This window comes from Mustela nigripes, chromosome 1 (genome assembly GCF_022355385.1).
Source record: "Mustela nigripes isolate SB6536 chromosome 1, MUSNIG.SB6536, whole genome shotgun sequence".
NCBI classification, from domain to species: domain Eukaryota; kingdom Metazoa; phylum Chordata; class Mammalia; order Carnivora; family Mustelidae; genus Mustela; species Mustela nigripes.
In genome coordinates this window covers 164,290,412-164,312,152 of record NC_081557.1, presented here as the reverse complement: position 1 = coordinate 164,312,152, position 21,741 = coordinate 164,290,412, and the positions used below count along the sequence as shown (strand labels likewise).

Sequence of the window (21,741 nt, the reverse complement as noted above, 5' to 3'; positions counted from 1 at the left end):
GATGCGGGGCTCGATCCCAGGACCCTGGGATCATGACCTGAGCCGAAGGCAGCGGCTTAACCACTGAGCCACCCAGGCGCCCCAGCATCATTTCTTTTTAAAAGGGATTCCAGTGTGCAATCAGTTTGAGATAGTTTGAAGTACTGTAGGAGCTAAATGTGAAAAAGAAGAACAATTACAGAATACAATTTCCACTCCCCCTGTTCTTGGTTCCTGGTTGTGAAGGCTGCATCATGGTCCATAATAATGTAGAACAAAGGATTTATGCAATTTTAAGTGTTCTAGTATCCATATTAAAAAATGAGGAGAGGAGAAATTCATTTTAATAAATCGTATTTAGCCCAATATATCCTGAACCTTATTTCAACATGTAGTGAACATAAAAATATTAATGAGATATTTTGCATTTCTTATTTTCTCTTGTATCAAGTGTTGTAAATCCAGTGCACATCGTAGGCTTGCGGCCCGTCTCAGTTTGGGCTGAGCCCACCAACACCAGTCACTTTTCAAGCATTCAGTAGCCAGTAGTTGTTGCTACTCAATTGGACAGAGCAGACTTGGAAAAGTGCTGGAATCCAAACCAGGAGACCTAAAGTTAGTGGTTTTGCCAATGACTAATCCTGTGACCCTGGACAATTCACTTATCCTCTCTCTGGACTTTGGTTTCCTCTTAATGTGAGGGGGTCAGGAGTCAGTCTGAACTGAGAGAGTTCTAATTGCCCCAACAGTCATCACAGGGAAGAAGAGAGGCTGAAAGTGAGCTGCATTAAATTCTTTTTCCTTTCAATATACTTCAGGTGTCTTTTTTTTTTTTTTTTTGAGTAAATAAAAATGAAGGAAAACAAAGGTTTGAAAAAAATCTCTAGGCTAAATGTCTTTTTTTTTTTTTTTTTAAAGATTTTATTTATTTATTTGAAAGAGAGACAGTGAGAGAGAACATGAGCAAGGAGAAGGTCAGAGGGAGAAGCAGACTTCCCATGGAGCTGGGAGCCTGATGTGGGACTCGATCCCAGGACTCCAGGATCATGACCTGAGCTGAAGGCAGTCGTCCAACCAACTGAGCCACCCAGGCGTCCGCTAAATGTCTTTTTTATCCGTGATTCTTTCTTGTCAGCATATATGAGACCATTCCTGGAAGAGGTCAGGTAGCAGTTATGCTGCTCTTTTTCCAGTGAAGGTATCACCGTGACAGGGACCTTAGGGTGTTTCCCATCGAATAGTAGGAGTCCCCCCCCCCCCCTTTCCTTTTAGATTTTTTTTTTTTTTTTTATTTGACAGAGAGAGAGAGACAGTAAGAGAGGTAATACAAGCAGAGGAAGCTGGAAAGGGAGAAGCAGGCTTCCCGTCGAGCAGGGAGGCTGATGTGGGGCTCGATGCCAGGATGCTGGGATCATGACCTGAGCCGAAGGCAGATGCTTAAACCACTGAGCCACCCAGGTGCCCCTAGGAGTCTCTTTAATTGTGGATAATGTGGCTCAGATTTGAGGAACAGAAGTCTTACATATCTAGATCTCCCCCAGAATGAGAGCATATCACTTCTGGTTACCAGGACACATCATGGTCATCTAAAACTGATGCAACCCAAATCACAGAAGGAGACCCCTGACTCATTCAGAGGTGGGGTCCCCCTTGTTAGCCAGAACCTAGGGCTAGAATTATGCTGGCGTCCCAGTTTTTCTGACTTGGAATGTGTTTCTGATGAATGAATAGTTGACAACAACTTTAGTATCATTCTATGGATGCCAATATTGGATACATGTGATTTTGGTTCCTTGACTAGTAACCTTTCTCTGAATCAGGTAGACGAACTCTCTGGTAGCATCAACAAATAGGAAATAAAGATACAAGATCATGTTCTGTTCACTGGAAATCAGTAGCTGCCAGATTTCCACAGCTATTGACACGGGAACTCACTCCTGGTCCAGTATGTTGTTTGCTTTTAAAGCTGTGACTTATGTTAGGAATCAGTTGAGGATGTATATCTCCCAAATTTTATCTACTTTGCTATCATATTTGAGGAAAAAAGAGTGACATTGAGTGGTAGTTGTGAAGCGGAGAAAGCTGAGAGGGTTTCTATCTACATTTAGGATACTTCTGAGGAGACTATTAGAACACCATATTCCATACTTAGTAGGCAGTTATAAAAAAATTGGTTGGGAAGAGTCAGCCAAATATCAACAGTTATTTCTTAATTTTATTAGATGTACAGACTCAGCTCCTTCAGTCCTGGCCTGCTCATGTAGCAATGAAAGCAACTTATAATACTCAAAACAATGGAGGGGAGGGAAAATCCAATTTTACTATATCAAGTGTAGCCATTTTTACAATTAATGAAAGATAGGTTTTCTATGCACATTGGAGTCTTTGGTCTAAGTAGTTTTTGCTCAGTATTTGGCACATGTCTGTGTGTAGGATGCCAGGTGAACAGAGAAAGCAAATAAATTGTGACCTTTGTAAGGCTGGTATTTTCTTTATGAAGCCAACGGGGGCACAGATACACAAATATTAGCCCACTTGTATGTTTTGTCCCAGAAAACTCCTCTCTGGCTTCCAGCATCTCTGCATTCCAACTTCAGCATCATCGCTGTGCATCTTGGATCCCTAGGGACCTTGCCATCTGTTTAACCGGTAAAGGGCCCCATCTCATCAGTGTTCTTATCATCCAGCTGGAAACAGAGCCCTCTGGTTGGCCTTTTTCCTCTCTTTCCTGCTCCTGTTTATTTGGAACCAGCTCCTCTATGTCAGAGCAGGTGGCTTCACCTTAGCCAGTTACCCAGGATTAGCCATTACTGGAAGGTAGAAGATCGGCCTCAAAGAGGGAGCATCTGTTACTGCAGTGAACTTGGCGTTGGAGAGAGCCTAGGGACTTGGACAAAGTCTAATTCATGAAGGTGATGCCTCTCAGGGTGCTCTTCTTTTGCCTCTCACCTTCCTCAATACTTCAGTTCTTTCAGGTTTAACCCTTTCATGTGTCTTAAGTGTAATAAGGCCAGCTAGTGCACGGGTATCCCACAGCCTTCATATGCCTGACAGTAAACCAGTCCCCTATCCTTTTGTGCTCCTAGGAATCTTGTACTGTTGTGCACAGTCACTTCAACCTTCATAGTTGCCCAGCTCTTACCTTAGGAAATCACTGAAAAGAGAAAAAAAAAAATCGGCTCTTTGCCTTACCCCAGGTGTCCTTTTGAAGTTTCTTCCTTTCCAACCCTGTCCTATGTGTGGGAGATCTTGAGGAGTTACCAGGTAAGATATTTTCTAATTTCAAACCATACATAAAGACCCACACTAAAAAAAAAAAACAAAAAACAGAAAACAGAAATGTGGCCATGGAAATGTGGAATGTTGCCATGTTTTCTTCATAAGCATATCTGTTACGTAAGAAAAAGCAGGGAAGACAAAGAAACAAAACGAGCAATTTTACCCCCAAATGCCTGAAGTCTAATGACCTAAATTCCTCATTTTTAAAAAAGATTTTATTTATTTATTTGACAGACAGAGATCACAAGTAGGCAGAGAGGCAGGCAGAGAGAGAGGGGGAAGCAGGCTCCCTACTGAGCAGAGAGCCTGATGCGGGGCTCTATCCCAGGACCCTGAGATCATGACCCGAGCCGAAGGCAGAGGCTTAACTCACTGAGCCACCCAGGCGCCGCTAAATTCCTCATTTTTTTCTCCTCCTTGTTTGATTCTTCTTGCCTTAGCTCTTATTGTACACTATGCATTTTGTATTTTAATTTACATAATGGTTTTGTATTCTAGATCTGTGCTACCCTGAGCTGCCCCAAATAATTTTGAAAACAAATGTGGTCTTCATAAGATAAAAACGTCTCCCAGAATTTGTTAGAATTGCAATTCTAAAAAGTGATTTCCTCCTGACTTTACGATTACTAAGCACTGTCCTAAGTTTTTTTTTGAGAAGCAGTGTAGTGTCCTTGTTGACACAGCTATTCTAGCATCGAACTGCTGGAGTTTATACTCGTTGGGTCGACATAGAAATCGCTAGGCGATTGTCTTGGGCAAAGTGCTTAATATTTTTAAGCCTCAGGTTTTTCCCCACAGTAATGCTGTGAGGACTAAGAACACTGATATGTAAACACACGTGCATACATCTTACTCATCTCACAGCTTTCCTGTTGTGTCTGACTTTATTACCCGAACGAAACCTGGCATAAAGGAAACATTCTATAAATGTTAGCTCTGGGTGTTTCTACGTACTTGAGTTATTATAACAATGCTCCGAGAGATGTAATCCCCAATCTACAGGTGAGGCAACTGAAGCCAAAGGAGGTGATTTCCCTTGCCCAAGGTCATAAAACTGGTGGGTGTACAGAGCCAAGGTTTGCTCCCGGGTTCATCTGACCACAAAAGCCTCATGCTTCTCCACTGAACGTACTTCTGCCGATTCGTTTTGGCTGCATAGTTAACTAGATATGCTTGGATTATTAAGAGAATCAAGTTGCATCCATTAGTATAGGTTTACATCCTGATTTTTCTTTTCAAGTACTTGTAATTTCTCTTGGATAGCAAATCTATGCTACTAGAGTGCACACATTTTTTTGCTATTGCTCTACTGTAAATCTTGCTCCTGTGAGAGACGATTTCAGGAAGTTAGGAGGCAAGGTTTATTCCTGAATATCAAATGTTCTTTCTAAGAGAGGAACCATCGTATGGAGATGTTCTTGTGCATATGGTATAATGCACATGACAGCTGAAAGGTTCATGAAACTGTGTTTATGGTCCTTCTAGATATTTCTAAGAGGTCTGAGTTGTTTTCCAATAATGACTCCTCATGTAAAATAGACAATGACTCACCCTCACAGAAGGGGCTTATTGGCCATTTATCAGAAATTTAACCTTTGTGATACCATCTCTAACCATGGACCTTTGGATGTCTTGGTACATTGTAGAGGTTTAGTGAATATCCTTAGCTGAATGAGTGAGTCAATGTATTCGCAGATGTAAAGAGTGACAGTAGCTCTCAGAGAGCTTCTTACTGTTAAGTTATGGGGGTGTGGGTGAAAGAAAGAATGTTTGGTTCCGGGTCTGAGCAGTCAGTTGTGTCTGTTATTATATCATATCCCTAAATATCTGTGTCTCCTCCCTGAAACTGTATTGTCCTTCACTGTTTGAGATAATCCTCTGTTATACGCGCACATGAATCCCGATTCCCTGTTTAATGTTCAGTGCATTTTTTGCCTTTTTGCTCTTAGATTTCTGCTCTCTCCTTAAACACTGAGTCAGTAAGTTTACTCAGAGGTGTGACTTTCTTTGGAGGGCCAAATCTGGTCTGGGAGACCTTTTCCCAGTGGAGACACATCTCCTTCCGTGTTAGTTATGGTTGGATGTGTAGAAACTATTGTCTTTTGTAGAATTATTTCCTAACAGAAACATCTCCCTCTCTTTTTATTAACTTAATCAGGGTCTTCTAGATGCAATGTAAATTTTCTTTCAGCAGTCAAATCTGGAATCAAAGAAAGAAAGCAGTCTTCCATTCTTGACAACCCTTGATTTTATTTTAATGTGGGAACTTTTAAAATACTCCAATAGGTGTTAGTAATAGAGGGAGATATTTGGTAGCTATTATTGAATTTTTATGGGGTTTGGCTAATGGAATAATTTGACGTTTTCTTTTTCAGCTGTCCCATTTCCTCCAAGTCACCGGCTTACAGCAAAAGAAGTGTTTGATAACGATGGGAAACCCCGTGTGGATATCTTAAAGGCCCATCTCATGAAGGAGGGCAGGCTGGAAGAGAGCGTCGCATTGAGAATAATAACAGAAGGGGCTTCAATTCTCCGACAGGAAAAAAATTTGCTGGATATTGATGCACCAGTCACAGGTAAGTCCGGAGGATGGAGACTGCCCACTTGTAGTCACACTTTGTTCTTAGCACCAAATCAAAAAATCGTAGATACCAAGGAGTCTTCAAATACCTTTTTCATCTTACTCTTTAACTGTCAAGTTTTTACATGAGGGAGTAAAGCTATGATACAGATATAACTATTTTTTAATTTCATGTATTAAATATCTGTAAGATGATGATGCTCTGAAAAGTGTTGTACAGTTCAGAGGTGAGGAAGGTATTCTGAAGTAATACTTTACTTTGGAGCTGATCTTGTTTGTTGGTGGAAATACTATCTGGCACAGAGGACACAAAACATTTGTTGGGAGAGATTGGACAAGGTACACCAAGACATCCACAGTGGTTGAGAAAGTGACGGAGTTAAAGCCGTTGTTCTCAAAATGTGGTCCCCAGACTAGCATTATCATCTCATCCCTCTGAAAGTATTAAAATGTAAATTCTTAGGCCCTGCCCCGAATGACTGAATCTTATTTTCTGGGCTGAGGCCATTTCTGTTTCATCAAGTCCTCTAGGAAATTCCAGTACACATTCAAATTTGAGAACCACTGAAGTTTAGGAAGAGGCCAAATTTCATGCCTTCTTATGGTATTTTGTGTCTAGAAAATGTCTTCACTTTGAGTTTTTTTTTTTGCTCTGTTACTTCTTACGGGCAGAAACACATTTTTGTATATAAGTATAACCTCTCTTAGTCCATCAAAATTAAATATTGCCCAAAACAATGTTGTATGGTGTAGTGGATCAAATATTAGAGACTTTTGATCTATCCTTTATAGAGTTTCTAAACTTGTAAGTTTTTTTTCTCTTTCTTTCTTCTTCTTCTTCTTCTTTTTTTTGGAAAGGCTAAAAATTTTTTGTTGTCTCCTTAATTATTATCATTCTGGCAAAGGAAAAAAAATTAGACATAAGATTTTGTCCTTTTCATAATAAAGGGGGGTATTTTAAAATATTTCACATATACTACTGATTGCTTCTTCCAAATCTTTATTACTTGCATAATGATTGGCCTTCAAAGGTATATTTAAGTATTATTGTTAAGAGAAAAATAAGCTCTCTAGAATACCAGACCAGACCTTCCTTGGTCAAAATGTCCTTAACGGTTCTTATTCCAAAGAAATTGACAATCTTGATGTTTTATTTTTGGTTGGTAATGCAATTTTTCTTGTTTGTAATTCAAAAAATATAATGAATGTGTTTGGGACCAGGCAGCAGGGGAAATTAGCTCTGATGGTGTTAACTCAGTTTTGGCCAGTGTTGAGTAAAGCAAGCCATGGATTCACTCTGTGTGTATCACTGTGAACCCCATTTTCCATGTGTTCAAATGGAGTCTTGCTTTATTATCTCCAATTCCTACACACTGTAAAAACAAGACAAAACCAATGTCAATATTCTTTACTTTCTTAGATACTAAAATGCTAAATTTGTTTGGTATCCAGATATAAGTGTAGAAGCCACCAGCAAAAAATAAAACAAAAAAACAAACCAAAACAAACAAACAAAAAAACTACTGTAAGACTTGGTCATAAATTCCACTTATAAATTAATGATAAAATATTAGGTAAATGACATATTTATCATTAAGCTTGTTTTTGTTAAGAATGAATGGCTTGGTATTTTGAGTTTATTTTTTATTTCACATGATAATGTGTGACTTGCAATGAAGAATTCATGTTAAGTTCACTAATGAGCCCAGTAGGTGGTAATGGAGGTGATAATTATCACTTAACAAAACATGTAAAATAGATATTTAGGGCAATATATTTTCTGGGATGCAGTCAGCTTTTCTTTTTGATTAGGTCCTGTGCTGAAAGAACACACAGAGAAGATTCTGGAAGAGTCAGATTTAGGATGTTTTATCCTAGAAACCTTCTGGAGCCCATGGACTAATTGCCCCCATGTTCAGTACAGATCACACTTGGTTCTTTCTAGTGAGATACCAGCAGACAGTTTGACAGAGTTTGGAGTATAGCTATGAAGAGACTTTAGAAATCAGGACTCAGTCATGTATAACATTCCCAGGGGAAGCTAAAACCCAAAGCTTTTTAGATAGTGACAGAAGCAGCTACGGAGACATCACAGAATATGTAGAACTAGTGAAATATAATCCAAGCAGGAAAAGCTTTTCTCTAGAGGAATGTTTATATTTCATAACAGAAGCAGAATCCCAAGGAACCTCTTGTAGATTCCATTGTAGTGATCTCTTTTTCTCTTTTCTGAGAACATAAGGATGTGGAGTTATAGTGAAAATGGGAATAGAAAAAAAGAGAAGAGAAAAAAAATATTTTAACATTTGGGTAAAAGGGAAAAAGGAAAAAACCTTTTGCATGTAATTCACCATAAAGCTAGATTTATAGTTTCATATCCCAGCCCATGAGTTTCTGAGCAAAAGCTGAAACCTGCAAAAATGCAAAATGAAATCAGGATATGTTGATCAGACAATATTACAATGCCTTTTATTTTAAGATAATTCTCATAAGAGTCTGAGCTAGCAGTGTAATGTGCATTTTTAAATATTTTGTTGTTGTTGTTTGTTTGTTTTGAGAGAGAGAGAGAGAGAGTTGGGCAGAGAGCAAGGGAGAGGGAGAGAGAATCCCAAGCAGACTCCCCCCTGAGTGTGGGGCCTGGCAGGATGGGCTCTATTTCATAACCATGAGATCATTACTTGAGCCAAAATTAAGAGTCAGTTGGTTAATTGACTGAGCCACTCAGGCTCCCCATGTATTTTTAAATTGAGAATATTTGTTGCTTAGATGACTGAATCAGTAAGGTTGTCCTTTTTTTACTGATACTAAGCTATGCAGTACAAGTCATAGTTGACACTTAAAAATCTTCGGGATAGAGTATTCTTTATGTGGATCAGAACTCCACCCTTAGAAAAGATGGAAAACTCAGTTCAGAGGAGAAGGAAGAAGTGGTAGAAGAAGGAAGTAGAAGAGGAAGGGGAGAAGGAAAATAATATAGAGATATTATTTTATATGATATACAAATGATATATACGCAATGAGAATGAAAGGTATAATATACAAATGAGAACCTGTGATAAAGGTTAAGAGGAAAGAAGCAAGGACTTTTAATGTGCTGGAAAAGCCTGAAGCCTGACAACTTGGTGATATCCAAGTGGTATTAAAAATAATCTCTCACCTGCATATGTGAAGTTCCTGAAAACGATGAGGTGAGTGAGTCCTGGTAGAAACTGGTAACTTCTTGTGTGGAATTCACCTTTAAGTGGGATAGTTCTATAAACTCTCAAAATGAAACAAATGACAAGTATTTTGTAGTTACACACAAAAGCCCTCCCCCACTTTCCCTCTAGTCCTCCCCACTCCCAGTTTTTATCCATAAAACTGTTTTGCTCACAAATGTTTAGAAAAAAGCCTTGCTAATATCTGTGCGATGGTTTGCCCCAGTTTTGAGAAAAACCTAGAAATTAGTATTCAAGTTATTTGAAATCTGGACATTTCATTTCTTGAGCAGGTCTTTCATGTTTAAATGAACCAAGTTGCCCAAATCACCTTCCCCCACTTGAAGTGTTTATAAGATAGTGAAAGGTTTATAGTTATTTCAGATTTTCTTTACCCTTAAAATGCTGTACATTTTATTTGGGGGAAGAAGAACTGGGAAGCTGCCTAGTCCCAACCTGGCCTTTTGGGTGTGTCCCTTTGGGAGGAGATAATGCACTGTGTACCTTGCCCTTCAGGGGGTTAGAGGTTAGATTCAGATCAACCAGTGGCCTCCTCAGGGGCGTAGAGGTGACCATTAGCCAGGGGTCCGCAATCAAGACAAGGAAGGTATGAGGCATGTTTTGCTTTTTTCTCTGAACTAACTTGCCTCATTAGAATGTTAGCTGTTTCAGAGATTTAATTTGAAGAATGTATTTCTGTGTTGGAGACATTTTCCTTCTCTGATTCTTTTAGGAAAATTCCTAAAATTTCCTTCTCCAATTCTTTTAGGAAAATTCAGTTGAGTTTATCTTTGTTTACTTGTAACGTACAAATGGGATAGGTAGCCAGAGGTCAGTGTGGCCACTTACTATGGACTGAATGTTCATGCCCTCGCACCTCAATATTCAGATGCTGATGCACTAATCCCTAATATGATGGCATTTGGAGGTGGGCCTTAGGGAAGTAATTAGGGTTAAATGAGGTCATGGGGTTGGAGCCCCCATGATGGGATTATTGCAGGTTTGAGAAGAGGAAGCGATGAGAGCTCTCTCTCTCTCCTCCACCTGAGGATACAGTAAGATGATCCCTATAAACCAGAATAGGGTCCCCATCAAACACTAAATATATACCAGCACCTTGATCTTGGACTTACCAGCTTCCAGAACTGTTTGTTGTTAAAGGTACCCCATCTCCAATGTTCTCTTGAAGTGGCCTGGACCAAGATCCAGTTCATTTTGGGAATTCAATTTAATGAATATTTATTGAATATTTATCTTGTACAGGTGGTGTGGGTTATACAGAGATGAATCAGATGTCGTCTCTGCTCTCAGGGGGCTCAGAACAAGATGAGGAAAACTGATATTTTTGGCCAGAGATATCAAACTATGGATTATACAATATATAATCTAGATCTATTCAAGCAAATTAAGAAGTACCAAACTGGATATAGCTAATTTAAATCCAGAACGTTTTCCTATCTTCCAAATGGCTAAAGTTTTCCTGCCTGACACTGCCCACTGATTGTTATGTTCTGTCTTAAGTAAAAGAAACAGTTAAGGGCGCCTGGGTGGCTCAGTGGGTTAAGCCGCTGCCTTCGGCTCAGGTCATGATCTCAGGGTCCTGGGATCGAGTCCCGCATAGGGCTCTCTGCTCAGCAGGGAGCCTGTTTCCTCCTCTCTCTCTCTGCCTGCCTCTCTGCCTACTTGTAATCTCTCCCTGTCAAATAAATAAATAAAATTAAAAAAAAATACAAAAAAAAAAAAACAGTTAAATAGCCAGGATCCTAACTATCTTGATTAGGGATTGAGAACTCCTTTAGAAGGTCAGGAGCTGTGGAGGATAAGTACAGGAGGTCTCGTCCTTGACCAGAATACTCAAGGTCTGGTCAGGGAGTCCACAAAAGCACATAATTATTGTATTATTTGTTAAGAACTGTAATGAAGATGCCACGAACTTAGTGTGGGAACTCAGAAAAAGGAATGCAGGGAGGTCAAAGGTTCCACAGATTTCATGGTATTTGAACTGGATCACATCTGAGGAGTAAAATTTTACTCTGTGAAGGATATTTTGAGCAGAGTCAATGGCATATCAAAGGTAACGGCGTTTTGTGTTTTTTGTGTTTGTCTGTTTGTTTGTTTTTGGTGAAGTGGTAAGACTTGGTTTTGGAGGTTTGCTGTGGGAAGCCACGGTCTCAGAAGGGGTGAGGGTTGGGGGAGACTGAGGTTGGAAGGTCCGGGTTGGGAACGAGCCCCTGGTAGGCAGCGCTGAGACATTCCGATACTGTTCTGTAGGCACTGGAGAGTCTAGGGGTCTTTGAGCAGGGACTTACATAATCATGTGTGTGACTAGAATCACATCCTGGAGGAGGTGAGTGGAATGGAGTGGGAAGGAACTCTGGGGAGAGGCTTTGGTTAGGAACCTATCATATTCTCCCAGAGAAGCCAAGACGATGCCTTTGGCAGGGTAGGGGATTTGGATATGATTTTGATTACAGGTCTTTTAAAAAATGATAATTAATACTAATCTTAAAACATCTGATAGTTTGTACTTGAAAGTCAGTCCACAAGGACTACTACTTGAATAAGTTAGGTGGTTTATGCAAGGATCCAATTTCCTACATTTCTTCTTGAAGTTTTCATACTTTCCTGTTTTCCCTTCGAGGGAGCAGAGAACATTACCCTCATTTGTAAAGCAAAGCAGACCAGAAGCTTAGGTTTTGAATCCAGTGATTTAGAACTCATTTGCTGCTCTTTGGGCGGAGGGGATAGGCCTGTGTCAGCCGGGCAAACTGCTAATCTCTCCAGTTCCTCTGTTTCCTGCAGGGGGGGATTTGTCCCTGGGGCAGCAAAAGGATTCCCTTAGTGGCTGTGTCTGCCATTTAGCATGTCAGGCAGTTGCCAGGAGAGCCCTCTGGCTTTGTTCCTGGATGTGAGAGTGGACCAGTGGCCAAGTTTAAGGTCATGGCATTCCTTCCCTTACAGCAGCTGACGTCAATTAGGAGAATTCCCCATGCCTTTACTCTGGGGAGAGTTAAGTGGGGATAAGAATCCAGTGTCTTTTGAGACCTAAAAGATCAGTGTTTACTCTCCTCCTACTGTCATTTGTCACTATCAAAGCCTAACGCGGCCTTAGTTTATATGGGGATAAAATATTACTTCTGGGGCATTTTGCCCACTTAGATTTCAGTGGCCAAATCTCGAGGGCCTTCCCTTCAGCCAGAGGCCTGTTTTGGTACCCGGCCCACTGCTGGCAGTCAGCACATTTCAGCCCGGGCCTGTGGCCGGAGCGCATCATTTTGAAGTCCTTATTCTCCTTAGTTTTGACTCTTGATTAAAAAAAAGAAAAAAGAAAAAAGATAATGTTGATAAAAGGTCACAGCATGTGAGCCAGAGTCCTTTCCCATGACGCGTTTGCCTCTCTGGTTTGGCAAGGCTGGTTTTAGGAAAACCATCTTAAGCAAGAGAGAAGGGAGTTTCAGCAGTCTGAGTTCATGTTTCTCAAAATTGAGCACGGATCAGAATCACCTGAAGGACTTTATTAAAACACGGGTTGCCAAGCTGCACCTCCAGAGTTTCTGATTTGGTAGGTCTGGGGGTGGGCCTGAGAATTTGAATTTCTAAGAGCTTCCCAGGTGCAGATGATACCCTTGATCTGGGACCTCACTGTGGGAACCACTGGTTTAAGTGACTGGTCTGAGGTCTCCTGGCTAGTAAGCCGAAAACCTTGTTTTGAGCAGGCACCATTCAGGTACCTCCTGCTTCCTTATCACACTGTATGACATGCGGTTTTCTGCCTCTGTATAAGATTTTTAAAAATCAGGCATTTTCAGTTTCTTTCACAAAATTTGTTCTTGCTTATTACTGAAAAAAAAAATGCTAAGAGTGCTATTAAAGGTTCTCAAGAAATAGAAAGAAATAAATTATTTTGGTTGTTGATCATGATTGGTTTTATTTTAAATAAAAATGTGTTGCTGTAATGCAAAGGTGGGGAGACAAAACAATAGTGCTTAGTGTATTTGGCGTACAGAGTTTATCTGTACAGTTTTTCTCAGTGAAAAGAGCTCTCACAAGCTCTTTGAGAGTGGACTGTATAGAAAACTATGGCTGGGACAGTTAATAAAGGGGGAGAAAAAGCATCAAGATCAAAAGCATCTTTATGTGAATTGTTTGGTAATGAATGGAGTATTATATTAAGAATAGCTGAGCCATAGTCCTCCAGCACTCGTAACGAATGAGTCAGTAATAATCTGTTGACCTCAGTAAACATGTAACACCATCGAAAGGAAACATTTGACAGTCATTACACTTACATCATAATTACCACGAACAGATATTTTGCTTTAAGATGCAGCATACCCTGTCCTTTTCAGTTTGCCTTAAACCGGTACTTCTCACAAATAGTGTTTAAGCACCACTGGTAAGGTGATGCCTGGAGCTGTTTTCTTTTTTCCTTCCTTTTTTTAAAACATTTTATTTATTTGTCAGAGAGAGAGAGAGAGAGAGAGGAGAGAGAGCACAAGCACTGGGAGCAGCAGGCAGAGGGAGAGGGAGAAGCAGACTCCCCACTGGGCAGAGACCCTGATCTGGGGCTCAATCCCAGGACCGCGGGATCATGACCAGAGCCAAAGGCAGATGCTTAACAACTGAGCCACCCAAACATCCTATCTGTAGTTGTTTTGATAGGAAGATGAAAATCCCTAAAATTATTATCCTTAAACCTGAAAGTTATCCCTTGGAGTAATAATATTCTGATTGCTTTGTAGAAAGTTGAAATGTATTAATATATTGTAGTCAGTATTACTAGGGCTTGAAGAGAAGTAGAGTTTCAGATAATACCAGAATTCTTCCAGATGAGGAAAGAACATTTTTCCTGGGTATCTGCAGGGAAAAATATAGATGCTCTTCCTTTTGTCGAGGCGGATTATATCCATGTTTCCAGTCTCATCTCATGTTACATTTTCTCACCCAAGTGTCCCTAATAATTTCAAACACTACTGATTTTATGTTCTTGTGGGCCAGTAATGTTTCTAGGTTTTAATGGACATTCCCGAATGCTGGTCACAGACTGGTTCTGGTTTATGACAGACTTTTTGTTGGTCCAGAATGCAGTTATCGTTTTCAACTTAGTAAGAATGCTTTTTTTTGGGTATATGAAACTATGGTCATGGTAGATGGTAATTGTTTTTTTATTGCTTTTTGGTGAATGAATTAATGGGTTATTTTGTTGTAAGGCTAATATTTAATTTCTTGCTTTACATTATTGTTATAAACACTGGATTTTCTAACTCGTGTTTTCACCCGGCCCTGTGAAGGAAGCACTATTATCAGCTCCATTTTACAAATGAAGAAACTGAAGCTCAGTGGGGTGTCATATCTAAGTTTACCCTTCTAGAAGGTGCCAGAACTGGTATTAAAGCCCAGACAGTTCAACTGCATCTATTCCCATTTTATTTGGATGATACAGGTCCCTGGAATTATTAATTCTGGGAGTAGTCATATAGTATGGCATTTAACAATATTGTACTGATTTTTTTCATCGTTTCATGCTGTTATCCTAATTAAACGTTAACATCTGAGGATATAGATTTTTTGTTATGGTTTTTTGGATGTTCCTCTATTTCAAAATACATTTAATGTAAATGCACTGCTGATTTGCACATAGTAAATTATGAAAATAATAGAAGCATACAGTCACCTCCAAAACAGAGTTCACATCCGTGTATGTGTATGGATATGTCTGTTTCCGTGTGTGTCAGTGTAATCATTTAAGTGACTGTTATCTTTTTATTCTGTTCTTTTCTCCTCCATAGCTATTTGTCTGTTTGTGTCTTAAGTGGAATATTTGGACATACAAGATATTGGAGAAATAAAATAGATGAACTTGTCAGAAGTAGCTTCTTATAGAATAATCTGTGGTTTGTTTAGTGGATCAGTAAGGGGAAAATAATATTAAGTTTTGAGGCAGCTTTAACTTTAGTTTTAGCGCTATTTAAAATGACTATCTTGGCATATAAAATGTATTATTTAAAATATTAAATGGTTTCATACGTATACTCTTGCCAGTGTTAAGATACATTCCCTGAGAGAAGGCCGGTAGGCAGTTCTGTCCTGGCTTGTTTTTTGTCTGCGGGTCCAGCTCTCCACCAGCATCACTGCGTGAGCACTGTCTCTTGCAGTAACATGAAAGTCCATGGAGAGCTTTGAGACATGAGTCCATCTGTTGGAGAGGTAAAAAAAAAAAAAACAACACAAAAAATCACACAGAAAAAACCCACAAAAAAATCCCAAAAGCTATCAAAAGTTCAATGTTTATTTTTTAATATTAAACACTGATATATATATATAATATGTATTATATATATACAAATTATATATATATATAAATACAAGAGTAAATTACAAACTGATAACAAGTCTCCTTTAAGTTGCCTTTATCATATAAAAATGACACTTCTCATACAATGTGGTTTGTAGAAATAGGATTTTATGGATTATATGAAAAGAGAAAACCAACAAACCAACCCCACATCTAGGGGGTAATCAAATCTTTTTCAGAGATTTTTATGAAACAGCATCCTATTTTAATATTCTAAACAAAATTTAAATTCCTGCTATCATTTGGTCACTGTTTGACTTCAGTTTGGTGTATAATATGCTTTCCTGTAATTAATTTCTGTTCACAGTTGATCTTGTGGTCCGTGTATTAGCCAGTTTTAGACACAGAGGCAGTGTTTCATTCTGTTCCTTAAGATATTTAGAGTTTGGACACCAAGGCTTTTGAACTTCAACTTCATGAGAGTCTTATATGTAGGCAAAAAGAAACTTGACCTCTTTTTCTCTTTCTTTAAGCTTTTCTTAATTTTTTTTTCTTCTAATACTGTCTTCTGAATTGTCTTGTTTCTTATTTACAATGAACAAAGCCCGGTGAAAGAGTAAAATGAGGATTTATGGGAAGGACAACTGTAGGTAAAATTTAAGGAAAGATAAAATTATTAACCAGACCTTCTTTTTCTGTGAAGACTCCATTTGTAGTTTTTGTTTGTTTTAATAATAATCGATGACAAGATACTGCTTGATTCACAGTGCCTTTCTTTCCGGATTCATATTCTTTGTTATATTCACGACAGTATTATTGTTGTGTACTTTGGGTTTTGTGATTAAAGTCTGATGTTTTGCTCTTAAGAAATTGATGTGGAATTCATGAATTTGATTCCACTTCAGAGACGCAGCTGTTGACATGATCTCCGCCCGTGCTCTCTGATTTGAGATGCCATCTGGTGGTATGCATTCGATACATCGAGCTGTGCTTTTCACTGCCATCGGAGTCTTTATCCTTCATTGCTTATGAAGGTGAATATTTGTTGAAATGACTTGCAAAGACGTCTGTTTTCATTTCAAACAAAGGATCTTTTGTACCTTACTTTCTGTTTTCTCAAAGTAATATGCCTCTGTGCCTTGGTCTTTATTAGCCTAATCTGATTCTTTCTTAAAACAACACTGACTTTGAAAATCAGGCTCCAATGTTAGGAACGCAGAGCTCACAGACTTGAGCTCACAGAAATTTGTAGATATTCAGCATCTCCTTTAAGATCCTAATTACATATGCTTTTCATTTTATTTTCAAGTAGTATTTCAGATTGGGTATTTGGATATCATGTGACGAATAGGAGATTACCAGATAATTCTAAACATGAAACAGATTATTCGTTTAAAATTCTCTCCCTCATGTTTTAAACATTAAAGGCCAATTCCTTCAAAGGTGGATCTTAGCTTAATCTTAACGACTGCTTTCTTCGCCTTCTTCAAGAGATAAGCTGGTGATACTTATTAAATATATATCAAAGCTAGGTGAAAATTTGGAAAGTTAATTGTCTGCATTATTGATGTGAAATATCCATTCCACTTAAGAACCTGACTTGAGGAAATGTCCAAAAAAAAAAAAAAAGAGAGATTTTTGTTTTATTTTGTTTTGTATTTTGGGAGCTGTTTTATATGAGTTGTGGCTCCTTAGCTTAGTTTATTGGGGGCATGGTGGCAGTGAGGCTATTTATAGAATCTTTTCCCTCTGTGGGCTGTTCAGCATTCTCAGATTATACTCAAACTTCTGGTTCAGCCAGTTTATCTGGGGGAGAAAAAAATAAAAGAGAGAAAAGAAAAGAAAAAAAGGATGGAATGAGAAGAGGTGAGAAAAGGAAGTGTGATTTAATCTCTGCTGGGCCGATCACCTGAGGTCCCTCTCAGGACAGTGCCATTGACTAATGACCACGTGCCAATAACTTCACTTTCACCCTATGTGGTATCGGGGTTAAAAATTATGGATCTTGGGACACCTGGATGGCTCAGTCATTAAGCGTCTGCCTTCGGCTCAGGTCATGATCCCAGGGTCCTGGGATCGAGCCCCACATCAAACTCCCTGCTCACTGGGAAGCTCACTGCTTCTCCCTCTTCCCACTCCCCTTACTTGCTTACATAAAGTCTTTAAAAAAAAAATTATGGATCTCTAGATTTGCATTCTGGATCTGCAGTTTTCTAGCTTTATACCACTGGGCAGCTTGTTTCACCTCTGGAAACCCCAGCTTCCTGATCTTTGAAGAGATGGGGTATTAGTCTCATGCCTGTTGCTTCCAATAACGTGAAATGCTGCAGCCACAGCTAAGTGCCCAGTAAACAGTAGCTGGGTGGTTATTATTGCTACATCCATTCTTGTCATGGTGGTTATTGTTGTTGTGCAGCTAATATGCCAGCCATCGGTTCTCTTCTAGTGTTGGGTGATTGGAAGCCCAGAGAGCTCCTGATTGCTCATCTGGATTTTGTAGCAGGCATCATGCTTCTCCTTTCATGGAATAGGTCAATACTGAGAAGGCTGTGGAATTCAGGAGGGAGCAGACAGATCCTCCTGCTGATGGCTTCCCACCCCTCATCCTTTCTAAATTGCAAATGAGTTTCAATTTTAATTAAGGAAAAATACATTTTGCATTTGTGAACATACTTTTTGTCCATAGTCAGGACCTTAAGTAGAAGGAAGGAATAATGTGGTACCTGGCAGGCTCAGTCAGAAAAGCATGGGACTCGGTCTCGAGGTTGTAATTTCAAGCCCCACATTGGGGATAGAGAATACTAAAAATAAATAAATAAATAAATTAATTAATAAACAAACTTTATTTTTAAAAAAAGAGGGAATGAAAAAAATTTTTAAAAAATCCTGTGAAATGTGAGGTATTAAGTTATCTTTTGAAATTGGAAGTAATTCAAATATGGGAGGGTGGGTCTTGCTCAGGCATCCCGAGTCAAGTGGTAATTTTCCATATTTGACAGCTGAATATCATTTGACACAACCACATTTTCGTTTCAAATTTGTGATTGACTTTTTAAATAACAGTTCATGGAACTACCAACAAAGTGCACATTATCTAGATTTTACATTTCCTATGTAATATGCAACTGTAGATTGCTCTCTGACATTTAAATCAGATAAATGTGACTGGGATTTCCAGTGTTTTTTGGTTTTTGTTTTTGTTTTGTTTTGTTTTGTTTTAATGTTTTTTTTTGTTCTCTTCCACTGGCCACCCTAGAGCCAAAATCAATGATAAGTGGTATTTGTATTATGTGTAAGTCAGTGTATGCTACACAAAAGACAAATACCATACATTGACATATTAAGATGATTCAAATATTTTTAAGGTTTTCATTCATTGAACATTTACCCTGGTACAAACACTGTGCTAAATACACACATACAATGGTGTCCAATTGTCAAGCATCAAGTTGTAAATCCTAGGATGGTTTAGAAAGTCTTGAGTGTTCCATTGTCCATAAATATCTTCAGTCTCATCTAATACCTGGTTCCCTCATTACCTCTATTTTCTGTGACCTGTCCACAATGGCATTCTTTCAGTTCAACTCTGTTACCACTTTCCTTTTCAATAAGAGACTTGACACATGCTCTTTCTTCTTTCCAGAATATCCTTCACCCCCATACACACATTCAATAATCTTGAATAGTGAGATTTCAGCTTAACTGTCACTTTGTTAGTCTTCAGGGATGCCTTCCCTCACTAGTTCATATAGTACCATGTACTTTTTCCTCAAAATATTTATCATAGCAATATTATGTTATTTGTGTGATCATTACATTGAACTTTCTCTTCCTCACTAGACTATCAATTTCATGAGGGCTGACCCCTTGTCTGCTTTTGTTCACCATTTTATCCTTACCATGTAACACAGTGACTGTGTCATGGTAGACATTCATTAACATTTATTAAATGAAGCGATGCATGACCTCAACTTATAAAGTTTATAATATTCCCTATGACCTTAACATGATCACATACCATGTGTTGATACCATATGTCAAAGAGAACCAAAGCCAGATACCAGTTAAAGTGGTGAACAAACAAACAAACAAACATTTTATTCCTAAACTATTGCAAATGGGGAAAGAGACCAGTAGAGAGCTGAGCTCTGTTCAGAATATAAGGACAAGTAGGAATTGATAGCCAAAGAGTGAGGCAAGGAAGTCTGTGGATGGAAAATTACTAAGAGGAGATTTCAAGGGTACAGAGATTCTTGCTCAAGGCAGGCCAGGGTGTTCAGATATCAAGGATAAGGGGATTCTTAGTACCACTGGACAGGCAAGCTAAAGACATGGTCCAAAGGATGAGGCCTGGAGGAAAGAAGCCTCAGAGGAGCCTGTCTAAAGTTTGGTCAGAAAGAGAGTCTTTGGGGCACCTGGGTAGCTCAGTGGGTTAAAGCCTCAGCCTTCAGCTCGGTTCATGATCCCAGGGTCCTGGGATCTAGCTCCACATCAGGCTCTCTGCTCAGCGGGGAGCCTTTTCCCCCTCTCACTCTGCCTCTCTGCCTACTATGATCTCTGCCTGTTGAATAAATAAATAAAATCTGTAAAAAAAAAAAAAAAAGAAAGAATCTTTGCCAGTCCCTCCTTTTGTTCAAGGAGAGAAGACACATTCTTTTTCTCTCTCAATAACATAAGTCCATTTTTCATTTGGTCACCTTCTGTTCATTAAGGACCAACTGAATCATCTATTGAGACTTGGTGATAATTGCTCTACTTTGTAACCTGGAGACATTTAGTAAGAGAGATACCTATAAAAATAAACAGAAAGGCAGAGATTAGAGGCGAATCAATCTATATGCCCAATTTCACAGGCTTTCATGGGTCTACCAGAAGCCTAGAACCTGTCATCTTTTCTCAGCAGTGACAGCATGGTGATAGCAATGCAAGGAATTTCTTCATTTGTCTCTGGAATCTTCCTGATTACTACAAAGGCATGAGTTAGATTAGTGAGACAAAAGTGCTGTAGTCAGTTCAACTCCATGTCCAGAGTGATACAGTCATTGAGGACAGTGTACTGGGTTTCTCCTAATTAGCAAGTCATAGATTCGAGGCCAGTAGTGATGTTGTCCAAGAACAAGACTAACTGTTTCAACAACGAATATGACTCTGTTATTGAATCAAACTTTTTCATCCAGGCAATGGATTCTTTTCGATGGTATCCAAAAGGTAACAAACCTTTCCCCAAAAGCAATGAGGTTGTGGATGGGACTTAGGCCCAATTCTGTAGCTGTATTTTCTAAACATCTCCACAGGAACTGAGATCACCTACAAGGGAATCTATGATGCCCTGGGCACCTTTTTGGTTTCCACAGTGAGAGACAGGTGAACTGAAAGGAGTGGGTTTTTATTTTAGAGCTAGTCGAAGAATGGAAGAAAACTGGGTATGATGAAGAGATTGGGAAAAGCAGCAGGTCAGCAAGATCTGGTCCAGTTTTCCAAATGACTTGGTTTCCACAGAGTAAGAATCATGAGGGGCTAGTCATAGAATTAATTCTGTCTTAGGTGAGGGTCACTAGAGAATGTGAATTTTGGGGATGGGGAAAAGACTTGGCAGACATAGTTCATGTGTAGTTGGGTTGAGTCTGAGGAACCAGACCAGGAAGGCTAATGGGACCTTTCCATTGAGCTGAGGAACATGATAGGGACCGGAAGCTGCTTGGGAGTCTTATGGTTGCATTTAGTGATGGCTAGGTAAGTGTAATGACAAATGCCTGTTTCAGGAAAGGGACTGGTTGTAACATTCTGATGGAAACAGACATGATTATTGCAAAGATACACTGGAATAGGTTTGGGGGTTGACTCCTGATGGGCAATTGTCCAGTTTCAAATGATGGAGGGAATGGGAAGAAGGGTTGTCGCCCAGCAAGCAAGGAATCTGGGCAGAGTCCACTAAGCCCACTGGAAAGGGAGCTGTGTACCAACAGTCTGTCCGGTAGAGGTCAATAGGAGACAGTGTGACTGTATTTGTCTGGTAGTATACATTATTTTAAGGGTCAGTGCTGGTCGAGATTTTAAATACATCTTTAAAAATGTAAACATTAACTTTCTTTTCAACCAGATTTTGATTTTCTGTTTAAGTGAGGCCTAATGTGAAAGCTGTTAAATCTTCACCATACTCCTGGCAAAAAAATAAAATTTGAACATGTGTATAGAAAGTGAAATTGCAGGGGCACCTGGGTGGCTCAATGAGTTAAAGCCTCTGCTTTCGGCTCAGGTCATGGTCCCAGGGTCCTGGAATTGAGCCCCGCATTGGGCTCTCTGCTCAGCAGGGAGCCTGCTTCCCTTTCTCTCTCTCTGCCTGCCTCGCTGCCTACTTGTGATCTCTGTCGGTCAAATGAATAAAATCTTAAAAAAAAAAAAAGTGAAAC

The 21,741-nt window shown here is 39.3% G+C and overlaps 1 protein-coding gene across 2 annotated transcripts in view; it reads left to right on the top strand.

Annotated features, from left to right (window-relative positions):
* Positions 1–21,741, top strand: part of PPP3CA (protein phosphatase 3 catalytic subunit alpha) — a 325,865-nt gene that overhangs the window by 155,327 nt on the left and 148,797 nt on the right. For both annotated transcript variants that reach the window (XM_059376542.1, XM_059376531.1), the window contains exon 2: positions 5,634–5,834. In XM_059376542.1, the coding sequence (XP_059232525.1) occupies positions 5,634–5,834 (201 nt within the window). The remainder of the gene's footprint in view (positions 1–5,633; positions 5,835–21,741) is intronic.